This window comes from Mastigoproctus giganteus, chromosome 4 (genome assembly GCF_048544385.1).
Source record: "Mastigoproctus giganteus isolate SK-2022 chromosome 4, ASM4854438v1, whole genome shotgun sequence".
In the NCBI taxonomy this organism is placed as follows: Eukaryota; Metazoa; Arthropoda; class Arachnida; order Uropygi; family Thelyphonidae; genus Mastigoproctus; species Mastigoproctus giganteus.
Genome location: NC_143578.1, coordinates 45,742,310 through 45,764,086, shown reverse-complemented (window position 1 = coordinate 45,764,086; position 21,777 = coordinate 45,742,310). Strand labels below are relative to the sequence as shown.

Here is a 21,777-nt window from a genome sequence, read left to right as displayed (position 1 = left end):
AACACATAAATACATTTTCAGAATCTCCTTCATTCCTATCGTGTTGCGTTCAGTTGGGGTGATTCCGCGTTCGACTGCCATTTCTTGTAAACGCAAAGGCGAATCGTGTATAAGCGAATTCGGTTCGTGTTATGTAAGATAACGTTCCCCTATTTATAAATCGTGTATGATCGAATTCGTGTAATGCAAACACGTGTTATACGAGGACCGACTGTATGCAGCTTTGTTTGACCGCGTGGGTTTATTTGATCGTGCCACCAGGTTTTGCCCATATCTGAAACAAAGCAGCCATGTGCTCACTTTGTGCTAGGAGTATATCTTCCATCCTTTGTTTAACTTACTGAACAAATGTAGATCAAGTAAACAATCAAACAAATGATTTTATAAATGTAATTTTAGATATACAGTTGTGCCCCCGTATCCGCTGATTCAGTTGCCCGCGATTAACCACAGGAAAAACCTTAAAACTTAACACGTACTACTCGCGTGTCCAATACAATGCTTCCCTTTATTTTTTACAATATCACATATAGTTTGGTCACTAACATTATAAGGGTTCTTTAGAGATTTAATGGATGCACCGTTTTCAAACTTTTGAATAATTTCAAGATTTTGTTTAATTGAAAGTACAACTCTTGTGTTTGCTATCATTTTCACGATTTCTAAACAACCAAAAAAAAAATTCCGACATCCCTGACATAAATAACGAAACAAAATTTGCCCATTTGCAGTGCAATGGAACACAACAATCGACTCTAAATCAAACTAAACATTTGGTCTTTTTTTTTTTTTTTTTGAGTTGTAGGTGTGAAGACAGCGGGGGTTGCAAGATAATTGGTACACTAATCTCCGAATGACTTATAACGGCGGTTCTTGTCGCTTATTTATGACTTGCAAAATACCTGTTTATAGCTGTTCTAGTTATTATCTGAATTTTATGATTTCGGGGTTTTTTTTGTTTTTTTTTTTTTAATCTGGAGTCTTGTAGTGTCCTGGTTAATCCAATCTCGGTAAATTATTATTACCATATTTAACGTTGATAATGTCTTACTGTGTGTTTAATTTATCAATTAAACTTTATTATACGTATGTATGTACAAGAAAATCACATTATATATGGGGTCAGCAGGTGTTCGCTTATATCCGCAGTTTCAGCCATCCATGGTAGGTCTTTGAATGTATCCCGTGTGGATACAGGGGTCTTACTGTAATGGCTTCTATGCAAATGATTTATAAATAATAAAAAAATATTAAACTTATGTTTAATTTTTTATTCCGGGGTGCGTGCTAGTACTTTTAAGTAAAATAGGGGTGCACAACCAAAAAAGTTTGGAGACCACTGGTCAGTGATATATAGGAATTTTGCTACTAGGAAAAAGGTGATTATCCCTTTGTATAAGGCAATGGTCAGGCCATGCCTTGAGTACTGTGTACAGGTCTGGAGGCCCCATTTTTGGAAAGTTGTAGAGTTGCTTGAGTGCGTACAGAGAAGGGCAACAAGATTGGTGAGGGGAACGAATTGGTTCTCTTACCAAGAAAGGCTTAAGTTCTGCAAATTGCAGCGGCTGGAGTCTAGACACCTGCGAGGTGATCTGAATGAGGTGTATAAGGCCTTGAATGGGTTGAGTAGGCTCAATTCTGGTGGAATTCTTCCGCTTTCTCAGATTACAAACCTGAGGGGGCATAAATTCAAATTGAGGAAAGATTGCCCAATCTTGCAATCTTTTAGATTAGTGAATAAGGTATCGTAGTCCTTAATACTGAATTTCACCACTTGTCTCACAGGTTTTATAATGTAATACAGATGTGTAACCAAGGGTGAGAACACAGAGTTCTTATAGGAGACTAGGTTGAATGGGGCGACCTGTTTGTGAAGCTTTACCTGTCCAAAAAGTACAAGTACAGTCAGTCCTCGTATAACACGTGTTTACACTACACGAATTCGATCAAACATGATTTATAAATAGGGGAATGATATCGTGTATAACACGAACCGAATTTGCCTTTGTGTTTACAAGAAATAGCAGTCCAATACGGAATCACCCCCAACTGAATGCAAAACAATGGGAATGAAGAGAAGATTCTGAAAATGTATTTTTGTTTTTTATATCAGTGAAGGGGAAACACATTTCACCATAATAATATAAAAACTGACACAATTCCAGCTATCGGTATTATCGCAAATGCAATTAGATCAAGTTTACTTCTAGTTTATAACAGATTCCACTAGCAGAAATGCAACTGGAAATTGTTTTTATTGTTTTATGGTAGTGACCTCCAGAAATATGCTTTAGTAAAATGTGAGCTAGTGAGGTGTTAATAGTGTGTCTCTGCCTTTACGGTGTTGCTTATTCAGTTGCTACACTCGCGCAGTTTTGTTTATGTGTATCAAGCGTGCCTCCTCATTTTTGTAATTATGCTTTATTCTCTAAAAATGAGTAAAATACTTAAAAGGCGTGAAAAGGAAGCATCCTGGTGAAGACACAGATTCAGAGAGAAAAAGAAAAGCAATATGGATAGACAGAGGTGGACTGGGTCAAAAATTCTTACCCAGGAAAATTTGTAGCGGCCTCATACTAATGTTTATGGCCTTCAGCCCACCAGGGTTTTCCCGCTAAGGCTTACAGCCAGTCCGCCTCTGTCCATAGAGGGGGGGATACACATGACCTGGTATATAATATTTTGTGTGGCGATTGTGACTCCACTTAAGTAAAGTGCAGCCATTATCAACCCACTGCAGGGTGGAAGCCTCCTCAACAATTCATGCTGAGAGAAACGGACCATAATCTGCCACGCTGGTCCAGTGCGGGTTGGCAGATCGGCCGTATTCAGCAGTCAGGGGCTTGAACCCCGGTCTACTCAAAGAGCGTGTGCTACTGCACTCCCGCTCCTGCCCACTCGGCTACCAACCGCCTGTACTTTGAATCTGAGACTAAAGCAACATGCTGCATTGGTGCGGGCATCACGTGCTGTGGCATCAGAATTGGCTTTCCATGCTATTAATGAAAGTCACACATTCCTGTTTAACTAAGCCAAGATTTTAAATATCCAGCACAATTACACTAAACTATTCATTGATGAAACTCTGGAAATGAAGTTACATGGTAATTGTATCAACGTTCAACATTCTTTCCTCATTTCCGAATCATGGTAGTTTGCATGCATGTGCAATAACAATTAATCTCGAATTAGTATTGTAGCACACACATACCTCGTGTTAGTTTTCCAACCTGTGAACAAGACATGAGTCGAAAAGCTTAATCCACTTAAGGGAGGAAATTTTCATCTCGTCGTCGTGTTTTTATCAAAATTTTATCCTTTACGCCATAATATATTTAACATAATGTCTTCAATCACTCGGAGTTTCGTGGGGGATGGCTGTGATCCCAGGGGCGTCGGGCCATTCAAGAGCAAAGAGTGAGGAACGCATTAACATATTACTTTCTTTAAATTGTTATTAACCATTTTTGAGTCAGTATTATTTGGAGAGTATGGTGTAGAAGACATCCTATAAAGCTATGAGGTATTCTCTTATAAATATAAATATTGATAGACTGTAGGATAAATTGTGCCTTGTAGCTCTTAGTTACCTATTAATAAAAACATTCTCATAGAAAACTTAAAAGAAAATCTTTGTTAGCTTTGGATCAGGTTTGCAGTGCTGTTACAATTGCATGGGATATATCAAACATTGAAGTAACAAAAGATGTTATTCAAATGTTAAAGGGACATTATCCTAGTTTTAAAGGGACTGAAAAAGAGAAACAAAGTTATTGACAAAAATGCTTAAGAAAAAGAAGCACAAAGCTAATGAAATTCACCTCTTAACAACTACAGTAAGGAAAAATAGAAGAATCAGCTAAAGCAATCAGTGCAAAAATAAAGAAATTGGAATTATATAATTTATTCCAGTTTCTTTATTTTTGTGGAAAGGTTAATGAATTAATGTAAAATCAAAGATAGAATAGTGTAAAATCTTAGGGACAGACAGACACACATTTGCAGGCAGATATCTATATAGTATACTTATTCAGTAGTCACTTGAAAGGTTGGGTGGTAAGGCTGAGTAAAAATGATGGTTGGTGATTGTTGTAATAGAGTATGTAACAGTTTCTATTTCATTTAATAACCAGGGGCGTCCCACGGAAGGGTGTATAAGCTCCTTGTTAAATTTTAGAGATTGTCCTAGCTCCTTTTTTTAAAAAAAAAATTCGTTTGATTGAATACAATAGTAGACTTTAAAACTGAGGATGACATTTAGCTTCTTTGGATTCCCTTCTTAACAAACTGGCAGCACATATCCCATGGATATCAGTTTTTTTATATACGCTGCCACTCCCTGACTTACATAAGGGTTGTGTTCTGCAGAACTCTATGTAAGTTGAATTTTACATTAAGTCAGAATTTCTCTAAATGCTTATGCAGAACTTTGAACTATGCACGCTGAATTTGATTGAAGAAAAAGAGCAACGTTCGAAGAACATGTAAATAGAATTATTTATTCAATTTTTTTATTTCATGTGCAGTAAAAATTACAAAAATTTCAAAATTACAAAAAGAGAGAGGAGACAAGCATAACATCAGCAAGTTTTACATTTTGAGCATTGTTGCTAGAATTAACTCTCCAGCTGATAAGCACACCACTGCGGAAGTTGAGGGCTGTGGAGATTTAGAAGGTGCTTTTTCCAACACGTCACAAAATTTCAAGGCGCCTCCGTAGCCAGGTGGGCAGGAGCAGCAGTGCATAGCACACGCTTCTTGATTAGACCGGGGTCCAAACCCGTGACCGCCAAATACGGAGAATGCGGAAAGGTCAGGAAATGACCACTGCATATCCCCAGAGCAATATGGCCTTAGTTGCTAATGCTCCTAAAAACCAAACAACAACAACACAAAATTTCACTGTAGCTGCAGAATCGGCACTGGCGACTTCACCGCATACTTTAATGTTTTGGAAACCAGCACGATGCTTGAACCTATAAACCATCCATTGCTTGCCACGAACTTGGCTTGGGATTTGCCGTGCTTATCCTTAATATCTTCATAAATACCTCTTGCTTTTTCTTGAATGCCCATTGGACTCATCGGCACTTGCTTCTGAATCTGATTTTCCATCCATATTATTAATAGCTTTTCCATCTTTGATATAGCACCTGAACACTGTTTTGTGATCACTGTTGATCTTAAATGCGTTGATCCTTTAACATGTTCTTTTATACGTGCACACTGTCCCTTAAAATAGAATTCACTGTTGAAGCAGTGAACCCTCATTCCGTGCAGTAGATGACAAACTTTGTCCTGCTTCGTAATTCTTAATTAATCATCTTCATTTCTAATCAATTTTGTTTCGTTTCTTAGCAATGCCAGCACTTGTATTTTCTGTTGGTCCCTTTCCCGTCACCATTGTAATAATAAATAGGAATGAAAAGAAGATTCTGAAAACTTATTTATTGTTTTTGTGTGATTGAAGATTTCAGTGAAGGGGAACTCATTTCACCATAATACCGTAAAGTAAAAACCCACAGAATTCCAGTTATTGGTATTATCAAAAATGCAATAAGATCGAGTTTACTATCCATTTATAATAGATTGCACTAACAGAAAAGCCCAATAAACCGGAAAGTGCAAATTGTTTTTATTGTTTTATGGTAATGACTTCGAGAAATGTGTTTTAGAAAATTATCACAAAGGCATTCAGAATTGATTTTTATAACAGAACATATGATAACAATGCAAATGTAGTGCAATTTCCAGTATAAAAATGACCTTTTATTGAGATAAATAGCTTAGCTATATAGTGAAAATTTCCACTTCAGAAGTCTTGGAACGAATTAGCAAAAAAAAAAACAGTGTTATTGGGTTCCCATTACGATATTTTCACTATACCTACAGGATGCAAAATATGTTTGGCCGATTTTTTTTTAAGTTTGCACCGGCTGGCAAAAACTTACGTAAAGTTGAATTTCCGAAGTCGAGTATTATGTAAGCCGGGGAGTGCCTGTATATTTTCATTACTTTAGTAAATAGCTGTATACTGTTTTTTTCTGTTATTAGATTGAACCTGATGTAAAATATTTGTACTGTATTATTAAAACTAATAACTATGATAAAGTATTAAACATATTTTGTAATCTAAATATATTTCTTGACTAAATGTCAAAGAGTATGAAAAGGCTGTTTAAGCATGGGTAATGCATCTCCATCATTTCTACTACCCAGGTAGCATGCGTGCATCATTTTATTATATCTCATATTGTGAATAACTTCACAACGAGTTGCCTATGTTACTACAAATACTTTCACAACAAATTACACTGCTTTGAATAAGTAACATTTCTCTGGTAGAGAAGACTATTGTTACTTATTCTCAGATGGGCACATCATTTCTACTACCCAGGTAGCATGCATGCATACTACCTGGGTAGTAGAAATAATGGAGATGCATTACCCATGCTTAAACAGCCTTTTCATAATCTTTGACATTTAGTCAAGAAATATATTTGGATTAAACCATGCACGCATGGTTTAATCAGGTTGGACTCATGGTTGGACTCAGGGGAAGTTCCCACGGACTGGAGATGTGCAAATGTATCCCCAATTCACAAAGGGGGATCGAAGGGTGACACAAGTAATTACAGACCAGTTAAGTTAACTTCTGTTCCGGGTAAAATAATGGAGTCACTGGTTAAAAATGCATTGCAGGATCATCTAGACAAGACTGCAGCAATAATTCAGACATAGCATGAGTTTGTTAACGGAAAGTCGTCTGACAAATTTGATAGGATATTATGATGTGGTTACAAAGGAACTGGATGCAAAAAATAATTTTGATATCATATATTTGGATTTCAGGAAAGCTTTTGACACTGTTGTGCATGGAAGACTATTGTACAAATTGGAGCAGAATGGTATTAAGGGTAAGTTGCTACAATGGATAAAAGGATGGTTAAGTGGGAGAAGACAGAGGGTGGTAATGAATGGGTGCTGCTCTTCTTGGATTAATGTTATTAGTGGAGTCCCACAGGGTTCGGTGTTAGGTCCACTGTTGTTTTGTATATTTATCAATGATATTGATGAAGGTATATCAGACTTAATGTCGAAGTTTGCAGATGATACAAAGGTTGGCAGGGTTGTTAATGACAGTAATGGCAGTGTGCTACTTCAACAGGATCTAGATAATTTGGGCAGATGGGCTAAGAAGTGGCAACTGAAGTTTAACCTTGACAAATGCAAAGTACTGCATATGGGTAGAAGTAACCCCAGAGAAACGTACCAACTGTGTGGTACTACACTTAAGGTGGTAGAAAATGAAAAAGACCTGGGAGTAATTGTGCAGTCAGATATGAAGTTTTCTGAGCAATGCAGACAGGCTGCCAGGGCAGGTCATGGGGTTTTGTCAATGATATATAGGAATTTTGCTAGCAGGGAAAAAAAGGAGGTGATTATCCCTCTGTATAAGGCAATGGTCAGGCCACGCCTTGAGTACTGCGTACAGGTCTGGAGGCCTCATTTTAGGAAGGATGTAGATTTACTTGAGCGTGTACAGAGAAGGGCAACAAGATTGGTGAGGGGAATGAAGGGATCCTTTTACCAAGAGAGGCTTAAGTTCTGCAAATTGCAGTGGCTGGAGACTAGGCACCTGTGCTGTGATCTGATTGAGGTATATAAGGCCTTGAATGGGTTGAGCACGCTGAATTCTGATGGGATCCTTCCACTTGTTCAGATTACGAACCTAAGGGGGCATAAATTCAAATTAAGAAAAGACAGATGTAGATTAGATGTGCGGAAATTTGCCTTTAGCTGGCAGGTGGTTAATTGCTGGAACAAACTTCCATCTGTCGTTGTGGAAGTTGATAGGTTGAATAAATTTAAGGAGGAACTGGACAGGCATTTGGAGGGAATGGTGCGATTTTTTTTTTTTTTTTTTTTTTGGCTGATGCTGCATAACCTCATACACTTGCTTTCTTGCATCAAATGCCACTGCTACTATTACTACTACTAGTACTACACCATCAAGCATCTCTCATATTGTGGAGTTATACTTCATAATTGGGTTGTTGCTATTGCAACAGGGTACCTTCCCACCCACCGATGATGACGTCAACCAGCTTTGAAATGGTGTCGTGCCGTCTGGGTGGTGGTGCCTATCTGAGAATAAGTAACAGTTGTCTTCTCTACCAGAGGAGCATTACTTATTAAAAGTAGTACAATACCTAGGAAACTCATTGTGAAGGTATTCACAATATGAGATATAATAAAATGATGGAGATGCATTACCCAGTCTTAAACAGCCTTTTCATATTTCATATTGTTAGAAAAGTAAAGGTGAGAACAGTATGTCTGTGAGGTTAAATAATGAAGAAGAAGATTACTTTTTTTTCTTCTTTTCTTTTTTTTTTTTTCTTTTAATAATGTTTTTCAAGGTTTTCTGGAAAAGTCAGTGGGAATCCTGCAATAGAAATTCATGAATTTTTAAAAAAAATTTTAATAGAATATTTTCATTGAATTTTAAGTTCTCTCTGCATATAAATGGAAGTATTTTTCAGATGTTTGAGCATTACTTGAGAAGGAAAAGTTTGATTGGCATCAAATTTTCATTAAATATCCCTCCCTTTTCCCATCCTACAGAAATCTATATAATATAAATTGTATAAAGTATGTTTCAAATGCTTTGGTATTATTCAAGTTGCTGTTTTTTCCTTGGAAGAGAGATGTTTTATTGGTCTGTAGAGAGGCATTAGTTCCAGCTGATTCTATAGCTCCAGTTTCTCTCCCCCCCCCACATGAGCAGCTCTATAAATCTGGAACGGCAACTGATCTTGTCACAATTTCAGGGTTACATAGACTATTCTTAGGAACCTTAATACCAAATTTCATATTGATAGGTTAACTCATTTCCTCTGTGCATCAGTCTTTCCCCGACCAAAAATAAAATAAATAATCATAATAACTGTCACACAAATCCATCACATGGTTTAGTTTGGTAAACACCTTCAATACAGTGTAGAAGTTTTTAATCCCTTCAATACATATATGTTAACACTGGTTTGTATAGACTTTGATGTTTCCAAAATTCATAGTGTTTCTGAGTATACTTTTTAATGCTAATTCTAAAAATCTGAGCCATTTTACCCATCATGTACAGCTATTTTACAAATGGTAAGAATTGTTTATTTAGATACACATTCAATATATGCAATAGGTGTACTACTTCCTTTGTGACTGACAGGAATAGATGTGCCCAAATGTGCTTTAGATACATCAAGAACTGCAAGTCATGTAGCTGCATAAATCTGTGAAGTGTAACTAGTATCTGCTTCTAATGTTATTCTCATATTGTCTTTGACAGTGGCAACTTGTAGTTGTGTGAACAATCCAAATATATTTTGTTACATTTTCAGTAACCATGTTATAGCAAAACAAAAGCAGGATATGACATCATTTTTTAAAAATGTATATGCCACATATTATGGAATTAGGTGACCAAAATAAAAGTTGGGCACACCATAAAGTGTGCATGCATGTTTGGAGAGCTTGTGATTGTGAAAATGTAGTAAAAAGGGAACCATGATGACATTTGCCATTCCCATGTTTGGGGAGGGGGGACTTCAAGATCATATTAATGACTGCTATTTTTGTTCCTAAATGTAGCAACTGTAAGGCCAATCCCCTGCAAACCTGAACTACCAGTATCACCTCAAACAGTTGTTCTTGAACATGTGCCATCAGATTCCAAATCTGACATTTATGATCTAGAAGATGATATAAACTATTATGATGAAGAAATTTACAACTGTGGATCACAGTTGTTTGCACAAAGAAAACTTAACAATCCCATGAGGGATTAAACATACCAGAAGGTTCTGCAGAGCTTTTTTAGGGCCAAGACTGAAATACAAGAATCTGCTGGCCCAAGGAACAGTTTTTCATGGTATAGACATTGTGAAAAATAACTTGTTTATGATTTTTTCAAAGAAGGCTCGATGCTACATTACAACAACATTCCTGCAGTTATTAACTTTTTTTGGAATTTTCTACCAACCAATAGAGTGGAGGCTATTTATTGATTCATCAAAGCAAAGCCTTAAAGGCATTTTCCTTCATTATAGAAACAAGTGTGTATCCATTCCCTTGGCCAGGAATGGATGAATACTTAAAAGAAAACTAGAAAAATATTAAGCTTACTTTGGAAAAAATTCACTATAAGGATCATGGTTGAATAGGTTATTGGTCTTCTACTCAGCCGAAAACTTGGTTACACAAAAATGTCTTTCTTTCCGTCAATTGAGCAAGAAGTGAACATTGATTGAGAAAGGAAAGTGTTGTCACCAAGGCATTCTGTGACACCAGGTTCAAAGAACGTTAAAGATAAAACAATAGTAGATCAAAACAAAGTACTGTTACCTCCTCTGTATATAAAGCTACATTTAATGGAAGTTTTTCCAAGCCCTGAATAAAGAAGAAAATTGTTTCAAGTATGTTGCACTAAATTCACATCACTTACATTATGGAAAAATCAAAGCAGGAATTTTTGGTGGAATTCAAAACTGCAAGTTGCTGCTAGACTGTATTTGAACAATCCATGAACCAAACTGAAAGAGATGCTTGGACTGGCTTTAAAAATGTAGTGCAGAATTTTTTGGGAAATAAACACCCAGATTAAGAGATGATCATCAGTGACTTGCTGGAGAAGGTCAGAAAACTAGGCTACAATATTAGTGTTAAGGTACACATTTTTATGCTCTCATCTTAGCTATTCCCCAGAAAAGTTAGATAGTTTAAGTGAAGTGAATTGGAAAGATTCCATTAGGATATAAAAGAAATGGAAACAAGGTACCAAGGGAGATGAAATGTCAGTATGATTGCTGACTACTGCTGGATGCTAAAAAAAGAGGAATATCCACTAAAACTATCAGCTGCTTGAGGAAGTCAAAAAGGTAAAAGTTTAATCCAGTCTAAACGTGTTATGTTCTTCTTATAAGACTGTGGTTTGCTCTTGTTTTAAGTTGTGGGAGATAAAAAAAATTTGATCAATATATGGTTTCTGTAGTATCATTTTCTCCTAAAGCTCTGAAAAAAATAAAAAGAAATAAAATAATGAAGAATTGTAGGTGTGGAAAATGCAGTTATGTATAACATTATACTTTACATTTCATTTTCATTTTCTTTTGCTAGGTGCAAGAATTTGAACACATCAATGGACTTTGGAGTATGCTTCCTGAGGAGCTACCACCACATTCTGATAGTGCATCAAATTTAGCAGTGGCTACTGGTACTACTCCAAATGACAGTAAAGCTTCAACTCCTGCTCCTACTCCAGCACCGTCTGAAGATAATGGTAAAGAAGATGGTATTCGGCCTGAAGAAGGCATTGAGGTGATTTGTTAAAAGATGCTGATATTTTTGTTTTGACATCCCCCCAAATTTAATAACCAATAATTACCAATTATAATATTATTAACAACTTTTTTTAAAACCCTTATTTATACAGGAAAATAGGTTGGCGTCGCCTCAGAAACTGGAAGAAGTGAGAAAAGAGATAAAAACTGAGATTGCCACTACTAAAGATAAAGAAGAACCAATGGAAATTGATTTACCAGAAAAGCCAGGTAAATCTTTTAAATATTTATTTCATTTAGGATTTTTAATTTATTCTGATATTTTGTAGCAATATAAACACCTTTTATGAGAAATTTTATTGATTGAATGAAGTTGTCCTTCCCCCATTCATGAGCATTCTTTTCCTGCTCACCTTGTTACTGGAAAAGCTGTTTAGAAATTCCAGGTTATAGCAGTATCACAGTGGCTTGTTCTGTTGGGGGTAGTAGTAGTGAATGTAATATCATATTTCCTGCCAATGTTTCCAGTTTTCTTAGAACATTTTCAAAAATTGAATAATATTTACCATTTTACAGAAAGTTTATTTTTCTTCTGAGTTTCAGTGAAGTTTATGATATATGTTTTTCAAGTATGTGTTTATATTTTTCAATCGTTTACCAAATTTATTAACATTAGCAAAGATTACCAAAGCCACCTAATGGTGGCTTTGCTAATCTTTATCACAGAGTACAGTGAGATTGTAAGAACATGATTACTTTGTGAGCTCAGGATTGTTTTAGTATTATACAGTAATAGAGTCTGTGTATTTACACTGTAATTCTACCCTTATATACACTGAAAGGACAGAATTCATCGGATACCTGGTTCCTGGGCTGTCACCCCTCTTGCTAGTGGACAAACCCACCACTTGGCAGATACATAGGTACACTGCATTCACGTACACTGCATTCAGTATCGATAAACATTGTTAGTTAACCGACTTTGAAAGATGATAGTGGGTGCCAAACATGGGTCACTCTTTTGCGAAGGTGGTACAAAAATTGCTCTATCCCTGTTTGACAGTATCAAGAATGTATCGGGAACATGCCATTTCCGGAATAAAATCTCATCGTAGTGCTGTGGGTGGAGAAAGGATGAACGTGACCATCGACGTCTGTCTCGCATTGTTTCAGCCAACCGGAGAGCAACAGTGGCACAGATCACCACCGACTTCAGCAGTGGAGATGCCAGAAACGTCTCTGCTAAGACCATCAGGCGATAACTGGTCACAATAGGTTATGGGAGCCGCCAGGGTACCATTGCTAACACCACAACACAGGACTCTACGCCTCAACTGGGTGAAAGAACATCAGCACTGGACCTTGGATTATTGGAGACGGGTCTCCTTGTCTGATGAGGACTGATCTGTAGAACCCTACAGACTGCCTCAGTCTTAGGGTATTTATCCCCCTTCCACTGTTTTAAAATAGGAAAACGAGTTCCCGATTTTAATACAGAGGTGGGGGATAAACACCCTAACTAATACTAACTATAGCCTTCCTCTCCTTCTCGCTGCTATTTTGGAAGGGGACCCTGTTCTAAAGTTTTATTGACTTTAGAACAGGGAATCCCGATAAGTCCCATTTCCAGTTATTTTGAGTGGACGGAAGGGTGCATATCTGGCGGAAACCACTCGAAGCTGTGCACCCATCATGTCAACAAGAACTTTTCAGGCAGGTGGATGGTCGGTAACAGTCTGGGGCATGTTCAGCTGGCACACATTGGGACCTCTGGCACGTCTAGCCGCATCCCTGAATGGTCCAGGTTACATATCCATTCTTGCAGACCATCTGCATCCCTTCGTAGTCATCGTACACCCACAGGGCAATGGACTCTTCCAGCAGGACAGTGCACCTCCCCACAGAGCCATGGTGACTAATGCATTCTGCAGATTTTATCACCATGGAATGGCCTCCCCGTTCGGCAGACATGAACCCTGTGACGCATCTTTGGAATGCTGTGGAAAGGTCCATTCAAGCTTTGGATCCTCCACCCAGGAATACGATGGAATTATGGACAGCGGTGCAGCAGGCATGAATGGAAATACTTGTGGAACGCTTTCGTGAACTAGTGGACTCAATGCCTTGCTGTGTGACTGCCCTTATCCAGCTGAAAGGTGGGCTTACCTGTTACTAGGTCGGTATTCCATGATTTCTGTGCACTCAGTGTACTTGGCTAGTCCTAAAATATTTTGGCTCAATTCTTTTAATTGTCTGTTTTTTAAAAAAGTTATTGGAAACATTCAACTTACTTGGGGACTATCTCGTTGTGAAACTGGTATTAACTTTTTCTAAATTTAATTTTTTTGTAATTAAGTTTCTGAATTTACTTTTAATACTTTTGCTTTCTCTTGTTATATTGAATTTCAGACACTGGAATAAAAAAAAAAATTCTTTCCTTTTATATATGTAGAGATTCAGAAGAATGACATGTTAGCCATTACTGTAATAGAATATAATACAGTAGATGTAAATTTGGCTAGGTTAGCCAGTATTCATGATATGGTCAGGATTTTGAAGTATGACAACAATTAGAATTGTTTTGTCCATCCTCATTATTCTTCCCATGATGTATAATGTTAGCATGTTTCATTCATGTCAGAATAAACAGTAGAATTAAGCTCATCTCTGCAAATAAAATGTTACTCTGTTTTGGTTTGGCAATGCAGAAAACTGGGTCTTTGCTGTGAGAGATCCAATTATCTGTATAGAGTTTTAGTGCAGATTTCCTGTTAAGAAAAAGCTACTGCTTTATTCTTCATCAAGACGTAAGTAAAGGAACGCATCTCATATTTTGAAAGTTTTGACAGTGCTCATATTGATATTTCATCTACATATGCAAAGAAAGACTTCTTTACTTATGTAAGCTTGTTATGTTTGTTTGTTGTTATTTGGTTTTTAGGAGCATTAGCAACTAAGGCCATATTGCTCCGGGAATATGCGGTGGTCATTCCCTGACCTTTCCGCTTCCTCCGTATTTGGTGGTGACGGGATCGAACCCCGGTCTAATCAAGAAGCGTGTGTTACGCGCTGCTGCTCCTTCCCACCTGGCTACAGAGGTGCCTACTTATGTAAGCTCTAGAATCAGATTGGTCTACTTGATATCTATGGTATGATTGTTGAATATTCTGCTCAGGTAGCTGACAAACTGAATGAGTATTTTGCCTCTATATTCACACATGAGGAATTCTGTAGGGAATTGGAAGCCCCAAGCTTATCAAACTCTAACAGGGAGTTCAATGATTTTATAATAACTGAGAACAAAATGGAGGGGAAATTGCTGAAGTTAAACATAAGGAAGGCACTTGAGGTGGAAGGGGTCTATCCAGTTATATTAAAGAAGGCAGCAAAGGAAGTAAGCAGGCCTTTAGCCATGATTACGAGGGCATCCATGGACTCAGTGGAGGTTCCCAGGGACTGGAGATGTGCAACTGTATCCCCAATTCATAAAGGGGGGGATCGAAAGGTGACACAAGTAATTCCACACCTGTTAGTTTAACTTCTTTTCCGGGGATAATAATGAAGTCACTGGTTAAAGAAGCACTACAGGTCATCTAGACAAGACTGCAGTTATAGTTAAGACACAGCATGAGTTTGTTAAGCGGGAGTCTTGTCTAACCAATTAGATTGGATACTATGATCTAGTCACAAAGGAACTAGATGCAAAAAGTAATTTTGATATCATACACTTGGATCTTAGGAAAGCTTTTGATACTGTTGCACATAGAAGACTACTTTAAACTATCAACTTCCACAATGACAGATGGAAGTTTGTTCCAGCAGTTAACCACCTGCTTGCTAAAGTCAAATTTCAGCACATATATTCTACAACTGTCTTTCTTAGATTTAAATTTATGCCCTCTCAGGTCTGTAATCTGAGCAAGCAGAAGAATCCAATCAGAATTCAGCATGCTCAAGTCATTCACGACCTTATAGACCTCAATCAGATCACCTCGCAGGCATCTAGTCGCCAGCCACTGCAATTTGCAGAACTTAAGCCTTTCTTTGTAAGAGGACCCCTTCGTTACCCTCACCAATCTTGTTACTCTTCTCTGTATGCACTCAAGCAACTCTACATCTTTCCTAAAATGAGGCCTCCAGACCTGTACGTAGTACTCAAGGCTTGGCCTGATCATTGCCTTATACAAAAGGATAATCACATCCTTTTCCTTACTAGAAAAATTCCTATATATATCATTGACAATACCCTATGACCTGCTCTGGCAGCTTGTCTGTATTGCTCAGAAAACTTCATATCTGACTGCACAATTACTCCCAAATCTTTTCATTTTCTACCACCCTAAGTGTAGTACCACACAGTTGGTACATTTCTCTGGGATTTACTTCTACCCGTATGCAGTACTTTGCATTTGTCAATGTTAAACTTTAGTTGCCACTTCTCAGCCCATCTGCCCAAATTTTCTAGATCCTGTTTCACTAGCATACTGCAATTACTGTCATTAACAACCCTGAAAACCTTTCTAACATCTGCAAATTTTGACATTAAGCCTGATATACCTTCATCAGTACCATTTTTGATAAATATAGAAAACAACAGTGGGCCCAGTACAGAACCCTGGGGAATTCCACTAATAACATTTGTTCACGAAGAGCAGTGTCCATTGATTACCACTCTGTCTTCTCTCACTCAACCACTCTTTTATCCATTGTAGCAACTTACCCTTAACACTATACCGCTCCAATTTGTACAGTAGTCTTCCCTGCACAACAGGGTCAAAAGCTTTCCTGAAATCGAAGTATATGATATCAAAATTATTTTTTGCATTCAGTTCCTTTGTAACCACATCATAATATCCAATCCAATTTGTCAGAGAAGACTTTCCCTTAACAAACCCATGCTGTCTCTGAATTATTACTGCAATGCATCTTTAACCAGTGACTCCATTATTTTCCTCGGAACAGAAATTAAACTAACTGGTCTGTAATTACTCGTGTCACCCTTAGATCCCCCCTTTGTGAATTGGGGATACATTTGCACATCTCCGGTCCGTGGGGACTTCCCCTAAGTCCATGGATGCTCTCATAATTATGGCTACAGGATTGCTTACTTTCTTTGCCGCCTCCTTTAATATAACTGGATAGATCCCATCCACCCCAGGTGCCTTTCTTATGTTTAACTTCAACAATTTCTCCTCCGCTTTGCTCTGAGTTATTACAGAATCATTAAGCACCCTGTTACATTTTGATAAACTTCCAGCATTTTCCTCCCTTAATAGCTCCTCGTGTGAATGTAGATGCAAAATACTCATTCAGATTATCAGCTATCTGAGCAGGATCATGAACAGTCAAATCATAGATATTAAGTGGACCAAGCTGATTGATCCTCTTCCTTCTAGAGTTTATATAACTAAAGAAGTCTTTGCTGTTTTTATTAGCAGCCTTTGCCAAAGAATTCTCATAATCTGCCTTCACTTGTCTAACCTCCTTTGCGACTTGATTACAGACTAGCTTATATTTGCCATGGGCTTCTATGTTGTTTATTATGTATAAGTGTGTATACCTGCTGAAGAGAGAGTATCCATTTTTTAGGACACTATATGTTGTTATACTTGTGATCTGCAGGAGAAAAAAATGGGGGGGGGGGGTGACATTTGTTTCTTTTAGCAATATTGATTACAATAAACTTCATATAGTGCTTGCATGAGCTGATGAACCGTTTGACATTGCTTTAAAACTGCTGAGTGTGGTAGACAGAAAATGCATAGTGGGAGTACAAGCTGGGAAAACATTTGATTACAGTTTTTTAAAGTTTACGTTTGTTGTGTGGAATTAAATGTATTTTTGTGTACACTATTATGGAAAAGATAAACATGAAAGCTTCTTGAAAGCAAAAGATTACATGCAGCTATATAGCCAATACACTAAAAAAATAAATAATAATAATAATAAAAAAACTGATTTGCAGGACATTAGAATTGAATAATTTTAACCTGGATTTATGTGATGTAATTTTTATATCTTTCATCTTTTAACTTGACTTGACAATGTAGTTGAAAACCGAAGGAAAATTTCAAGCAGCTCCATGATTAATCTTTGCCATAACTAGTGACTTAATTCACGCATACAAAAAACTAGGTTTAATTGCAACCAAGGTAAAACTTCACAAGTGTAATCAAATCTACATTTTCCAGGTGTTTTCCAGAATTAGACAATTCCATAACAGATTTCCTGATTTGATCCTCATAGAGCTTAAAGCTCTGAGATAAAATAGTCAAATGTCCACGAATGCACTAACGTACTTTAGTTAGTTACCAATGGTATTAAGTACTATAGGCTCTTAATACCTTTTGTGTTTGGAGTTTTCATTTAATTGGTATGAGGGTATTTTCTCTTTGCCCTTAACTGTTCTGAAGTATCATAAAACTGATTTCCCATTCAAGCAGGTGCACTTTATGATCAACTTGCAGATTTCCCTCTCTTTAATAGAGCTGTACAATTTATTTAAAATAACTAAATGCACAAGGCATAATACATTAAGAGTTTAATATCTATATAATATCGGTGTGTAGATACACCATAGACAACTCTTAAAAAACTACAAAGTAGTTGTTGTGGGCATCATTTGCTCTTTCTCATATTGTGCTCTGTGATTATCTTCACAACTGGGTCGTCATGTCTGCAATACCAGGGTACCTGCCCACCCACTGATGATAGGCCAATAGCCTTGAAACATGTCTGGGTGGTGGTACTCACTGAGAATAAGTAACAATAGTCTTGTCTATTATTGAAGCGTTACTTATTCGAGGTAGTGCATTATCATGGCAACTCGTCGTGAAGGCTGAGCACAATATGAGAAAGAGCAAATGATGCCTACAACAACTACTTGTAGTTTTTAAGAGTTGTCTATGGTGTATCTACACACCGATATTATGTACAATTTGTATACATTGAGCTGCAGGGAGGCAAAAAACTTTGTGTGAGAAGTTGAAAAAGTTTTAACACACATTTTTGTGAATCCCTTAAGAATAGGTGTTTTTTTTTTTTTTTTTAATCTTTGATTGTGAAAGTATTTTTTCTCTGAAGCTCCTCATACTTGGGAAATTTTTCATGTATTAGTGATGAATCAGTAATACTGTTTACAAAGGCAATTTAGACAGTTCTTAACTTACAAATTTCCTTATTCAATCCCCCATAAAACTTAAGGCTCTGAGTTGAAATGGTCACCTTACACAAATGCTCTAACGTGCTTTGTTGAATTACCAATTCTGGGAACTAAATATGCTGATTTTCAGGTTTTTCTGGATTTGGCAAGCTTGACTATAATTTAAAATTGTGTATTTTGCAAATTCTGTCTCTTATTTTAACACATTGTATAAGGATACAATTATAAATAAGATCTCTCTGTCTCTCTCTCTCTATATATATATATATAGAATATCATTAGAAAAAGTAAATCAATCCAATAATAAGAATACCATCAAGGTATATACCGGTTGAAGCTTATCACATGTGGTTATTTACAATGCTTAATATCATATCTAATAAATATAATCAATTGAAATTCGTACAGGATAATCTATATAATACCAAATTAATAAATAGGCAGCTCAAAGATATACATGAACATTTTATAATAACTCCCGTTGACAAAGCTGCTTGCAATTATGCAATCATATGTAAATCATATTATATAGATATTATAAAAAATGAACTACAATCTAGCCGTACATATAAACAGATAACATCTTCTTCTAATATAATAATCAAAAAATTAATTGCATTGCATAAAAAATTAAAGTTAAAGTATAATAACCTAAAATATCCATTTATATATTGCATACCCAAATTTCACAAAACACCAATTGCTTTTAGATTCATAACATCATGTAGAGATAGTTATGCTAAATTTCCCGGAAAAACATTAGAAAAGTTACTTAAAAGTATATTAAATAACTTAAATAAAACTATTATAATAAATAATAACTTACCTATTATAAATGCTCTAAAAAATAATAATATTCATCAAATACAAACTTTTGACTTTAACAGTCTATTTACGAGCATTAACCTTAATAACTTAGAAGTCGTCCTCCAGAAACTGTATTTAGAAAATAAAAATGCTATAAAGGTTGATTTAACCTATTGGAATTCTCTAATAAAATTATGCATCTTTAATAACTATGTATATGACGGAACATCGTTATATTTGCAAGTCACTGGCACCCCTATGGGAAGTCCAGCATCAAGCATAATCGCAAACCTTTATCTGTATTATACAGAAAGAGAATTTCAAGATAACCTACTTATATACAGATACGTAGATGATATATGTGTTTTTAATTGTCCACATTTTGTCCAGGATTACAGTGGATTATATCCAGGGGAGCTTGTGTTGGAAAAAACTAATAGTTCCGATACTATAGCAAATTACTTGGATCTTCATATAGAAATATTACATAATAATAAAATAGACGTAAACGTATATAATAAAAGAGATGCATTTAATTTTAACGTAGTCAGCCTTACAAACTGGAAATCAAATGTATCAAAATCAGTGCATGCTAATATAATTTTATCGCAATGTTTAAGGATTGCTTATATCTGCAATAGTAATAAAAATTGTTCAACAGGCTTAACAGCGTTGTACGGCAAGTTGATTAATAATAATTTCCCTATCGCTTACCTGAAATATCACTTCAGGAAAGCAATTAGCATAATTAATTTCAAAAATTTGTTTTCTGAACCTATCGTTTCAATATAATTTTCAATAAAATCGTTATATTTAGTGCCATGTATATATGTAAATAGGATACACTTTGCATTCTTGGTGTCTTACGGCGTAGAAAACTTGTACCCACCGGCTTGCAAATTACAGTGTATCATTTTTTTTTTTTTTTTTTTAAATACATATAGTTAATTTCATTTAAATTTACTTAAATTCACGCTGAGATAACATGCAAATTCAGCTCAGGGTCCTACTATAGGAACGGGTTTGCGATCCCGGGCATACCCGAGCCACAACTTATATCTTGTAATGCCTTTAAGCTGTCCTACACTCTTTATTTTTATTTCTCCGAAATTATTAGGGCAATCCGAGGACGTAGGAGAAACTATTTCTTATCTATACCACTATTTTTCGCCTTTGTGGAGTTCAGGTTCTATTTTTCCTACTCCTTTAGTTTTTCTTCTTACTATCTGCATGTTTCTCTTTGCGTTAATTTAATTTAATTATTTATTTTTACCGTATCCATCACATAGGGGGCACCACATATTATTTTGACGACTATTACATTATGTCCTAGATACGGTCAAATGTAGTATGTATTATATATTTAATCTTGTTTTAATCCTTAAATTACGTTCTCTGTCGGGTCAACGATGATTAATATATGCTTACATTTATATTTTACTTATATTTCTTACCTTTGATTCTAATATTTCAAAATTTTTCTTAATTAATTATCTTCATTCGATTTATTTATATTCGATTTATGTTCGGCCTATACTGGTTTATATTTGGTTTAGATTTAAATTACTTAGCATATATTGATCATCACAGAAACAGAGAACTTCTTGTCGTTTTTTGCCTTCATTCTGGGTGGTTGGCCCCAGTTGAAGTCATCTAGATTGTCGGTAAAAAGCGATAATAATAATTTTTTTTTTTTTTTTTTTTTTGCGTTTTCTTAAGTCCTTGATGGTATTCTTATTATTGGATTGATTTACTTTTTCAAATGATATTCTATATATATATATATATGTGTGTGTGTGTGTGTGTACTATCATTGAATTATATTAAATATTAACATAAATTAAATTATAACAATGTGCAAATCCTCTGCACTGGTGGATCGATCGGAGGAGGGAGGGTGAATTGGTACTTCGATCTTTTCACCGTGGCGACGATTTGCATAGTGATTGAAATGCAGCGATTCCATGACCATTATTGGCCTCGTGGTCCTCTGTCGATATGGGGCATAATGGTCAGTCTATATTTATTTTGATTTATTTTGATTCTGTTATCGTTTGGTAGTTCCTTTAACCCTCTTTTGGTGATATTTCACGTCTTTCGGAACTGGTACCTCTCGGGGGGGGGGGGGTACCGCTAAATTATTATATAATTGGCATTATCCTAAAATTTGTATAGTTTTTATTAATCGGATTTAAAACTCGAAATTATACAAGGGTTATCGGGCTACTATTATGTCTATCCTTTTTTTAATTCGTTTGTTTATTTGGGTTATTTTTATGTTAATTTTCGCTCTACAGTTTTTGCCATACTACTGGCTTATGTTTTATTTTATTTTATTTAAAATATTGGATATATATATATATATATATAAATTATGACAACAGCTGTCTTTGTTGATTTAGAGTTATATGAGTAGATGTATGGTATACTTTATACATTATTCTATTCAATATATCTTTTTATAAAAAC

At 36.0% G+C, this 21,777-nt stretch overlaps 1 protein-coding gene across 3 annotated transcripts in view; it reads left to right on the top strand.

The window, feature by feature from the left end:
• The window catches only part of LOC150086692 (ATP-dependent chromatin remodeler CHD5-like), a 683,856-nt gene that overhangs the window by 600,297 nt on the left and 61,782 nt on the right, over window positions 1–21,777 (top strand). For all 3 annotated transcript variants that reach the window (XM_090372691.1, XM_090372693.1, XM_090372692.1), the window contains 2 exons: window positions 11,176–11,376; window positions 11,492–11,609. In XM_090372691.1, coding sequence (XP_090228817.1) covers window positions 11,176–11,376; window positions 11,492–11,609 — 319 coding nt within the window. The remainder of the gene's footprint in view (window positions 1–11,175; window positions 11,377–11,491; window positions 11,610–21,777) is intronic.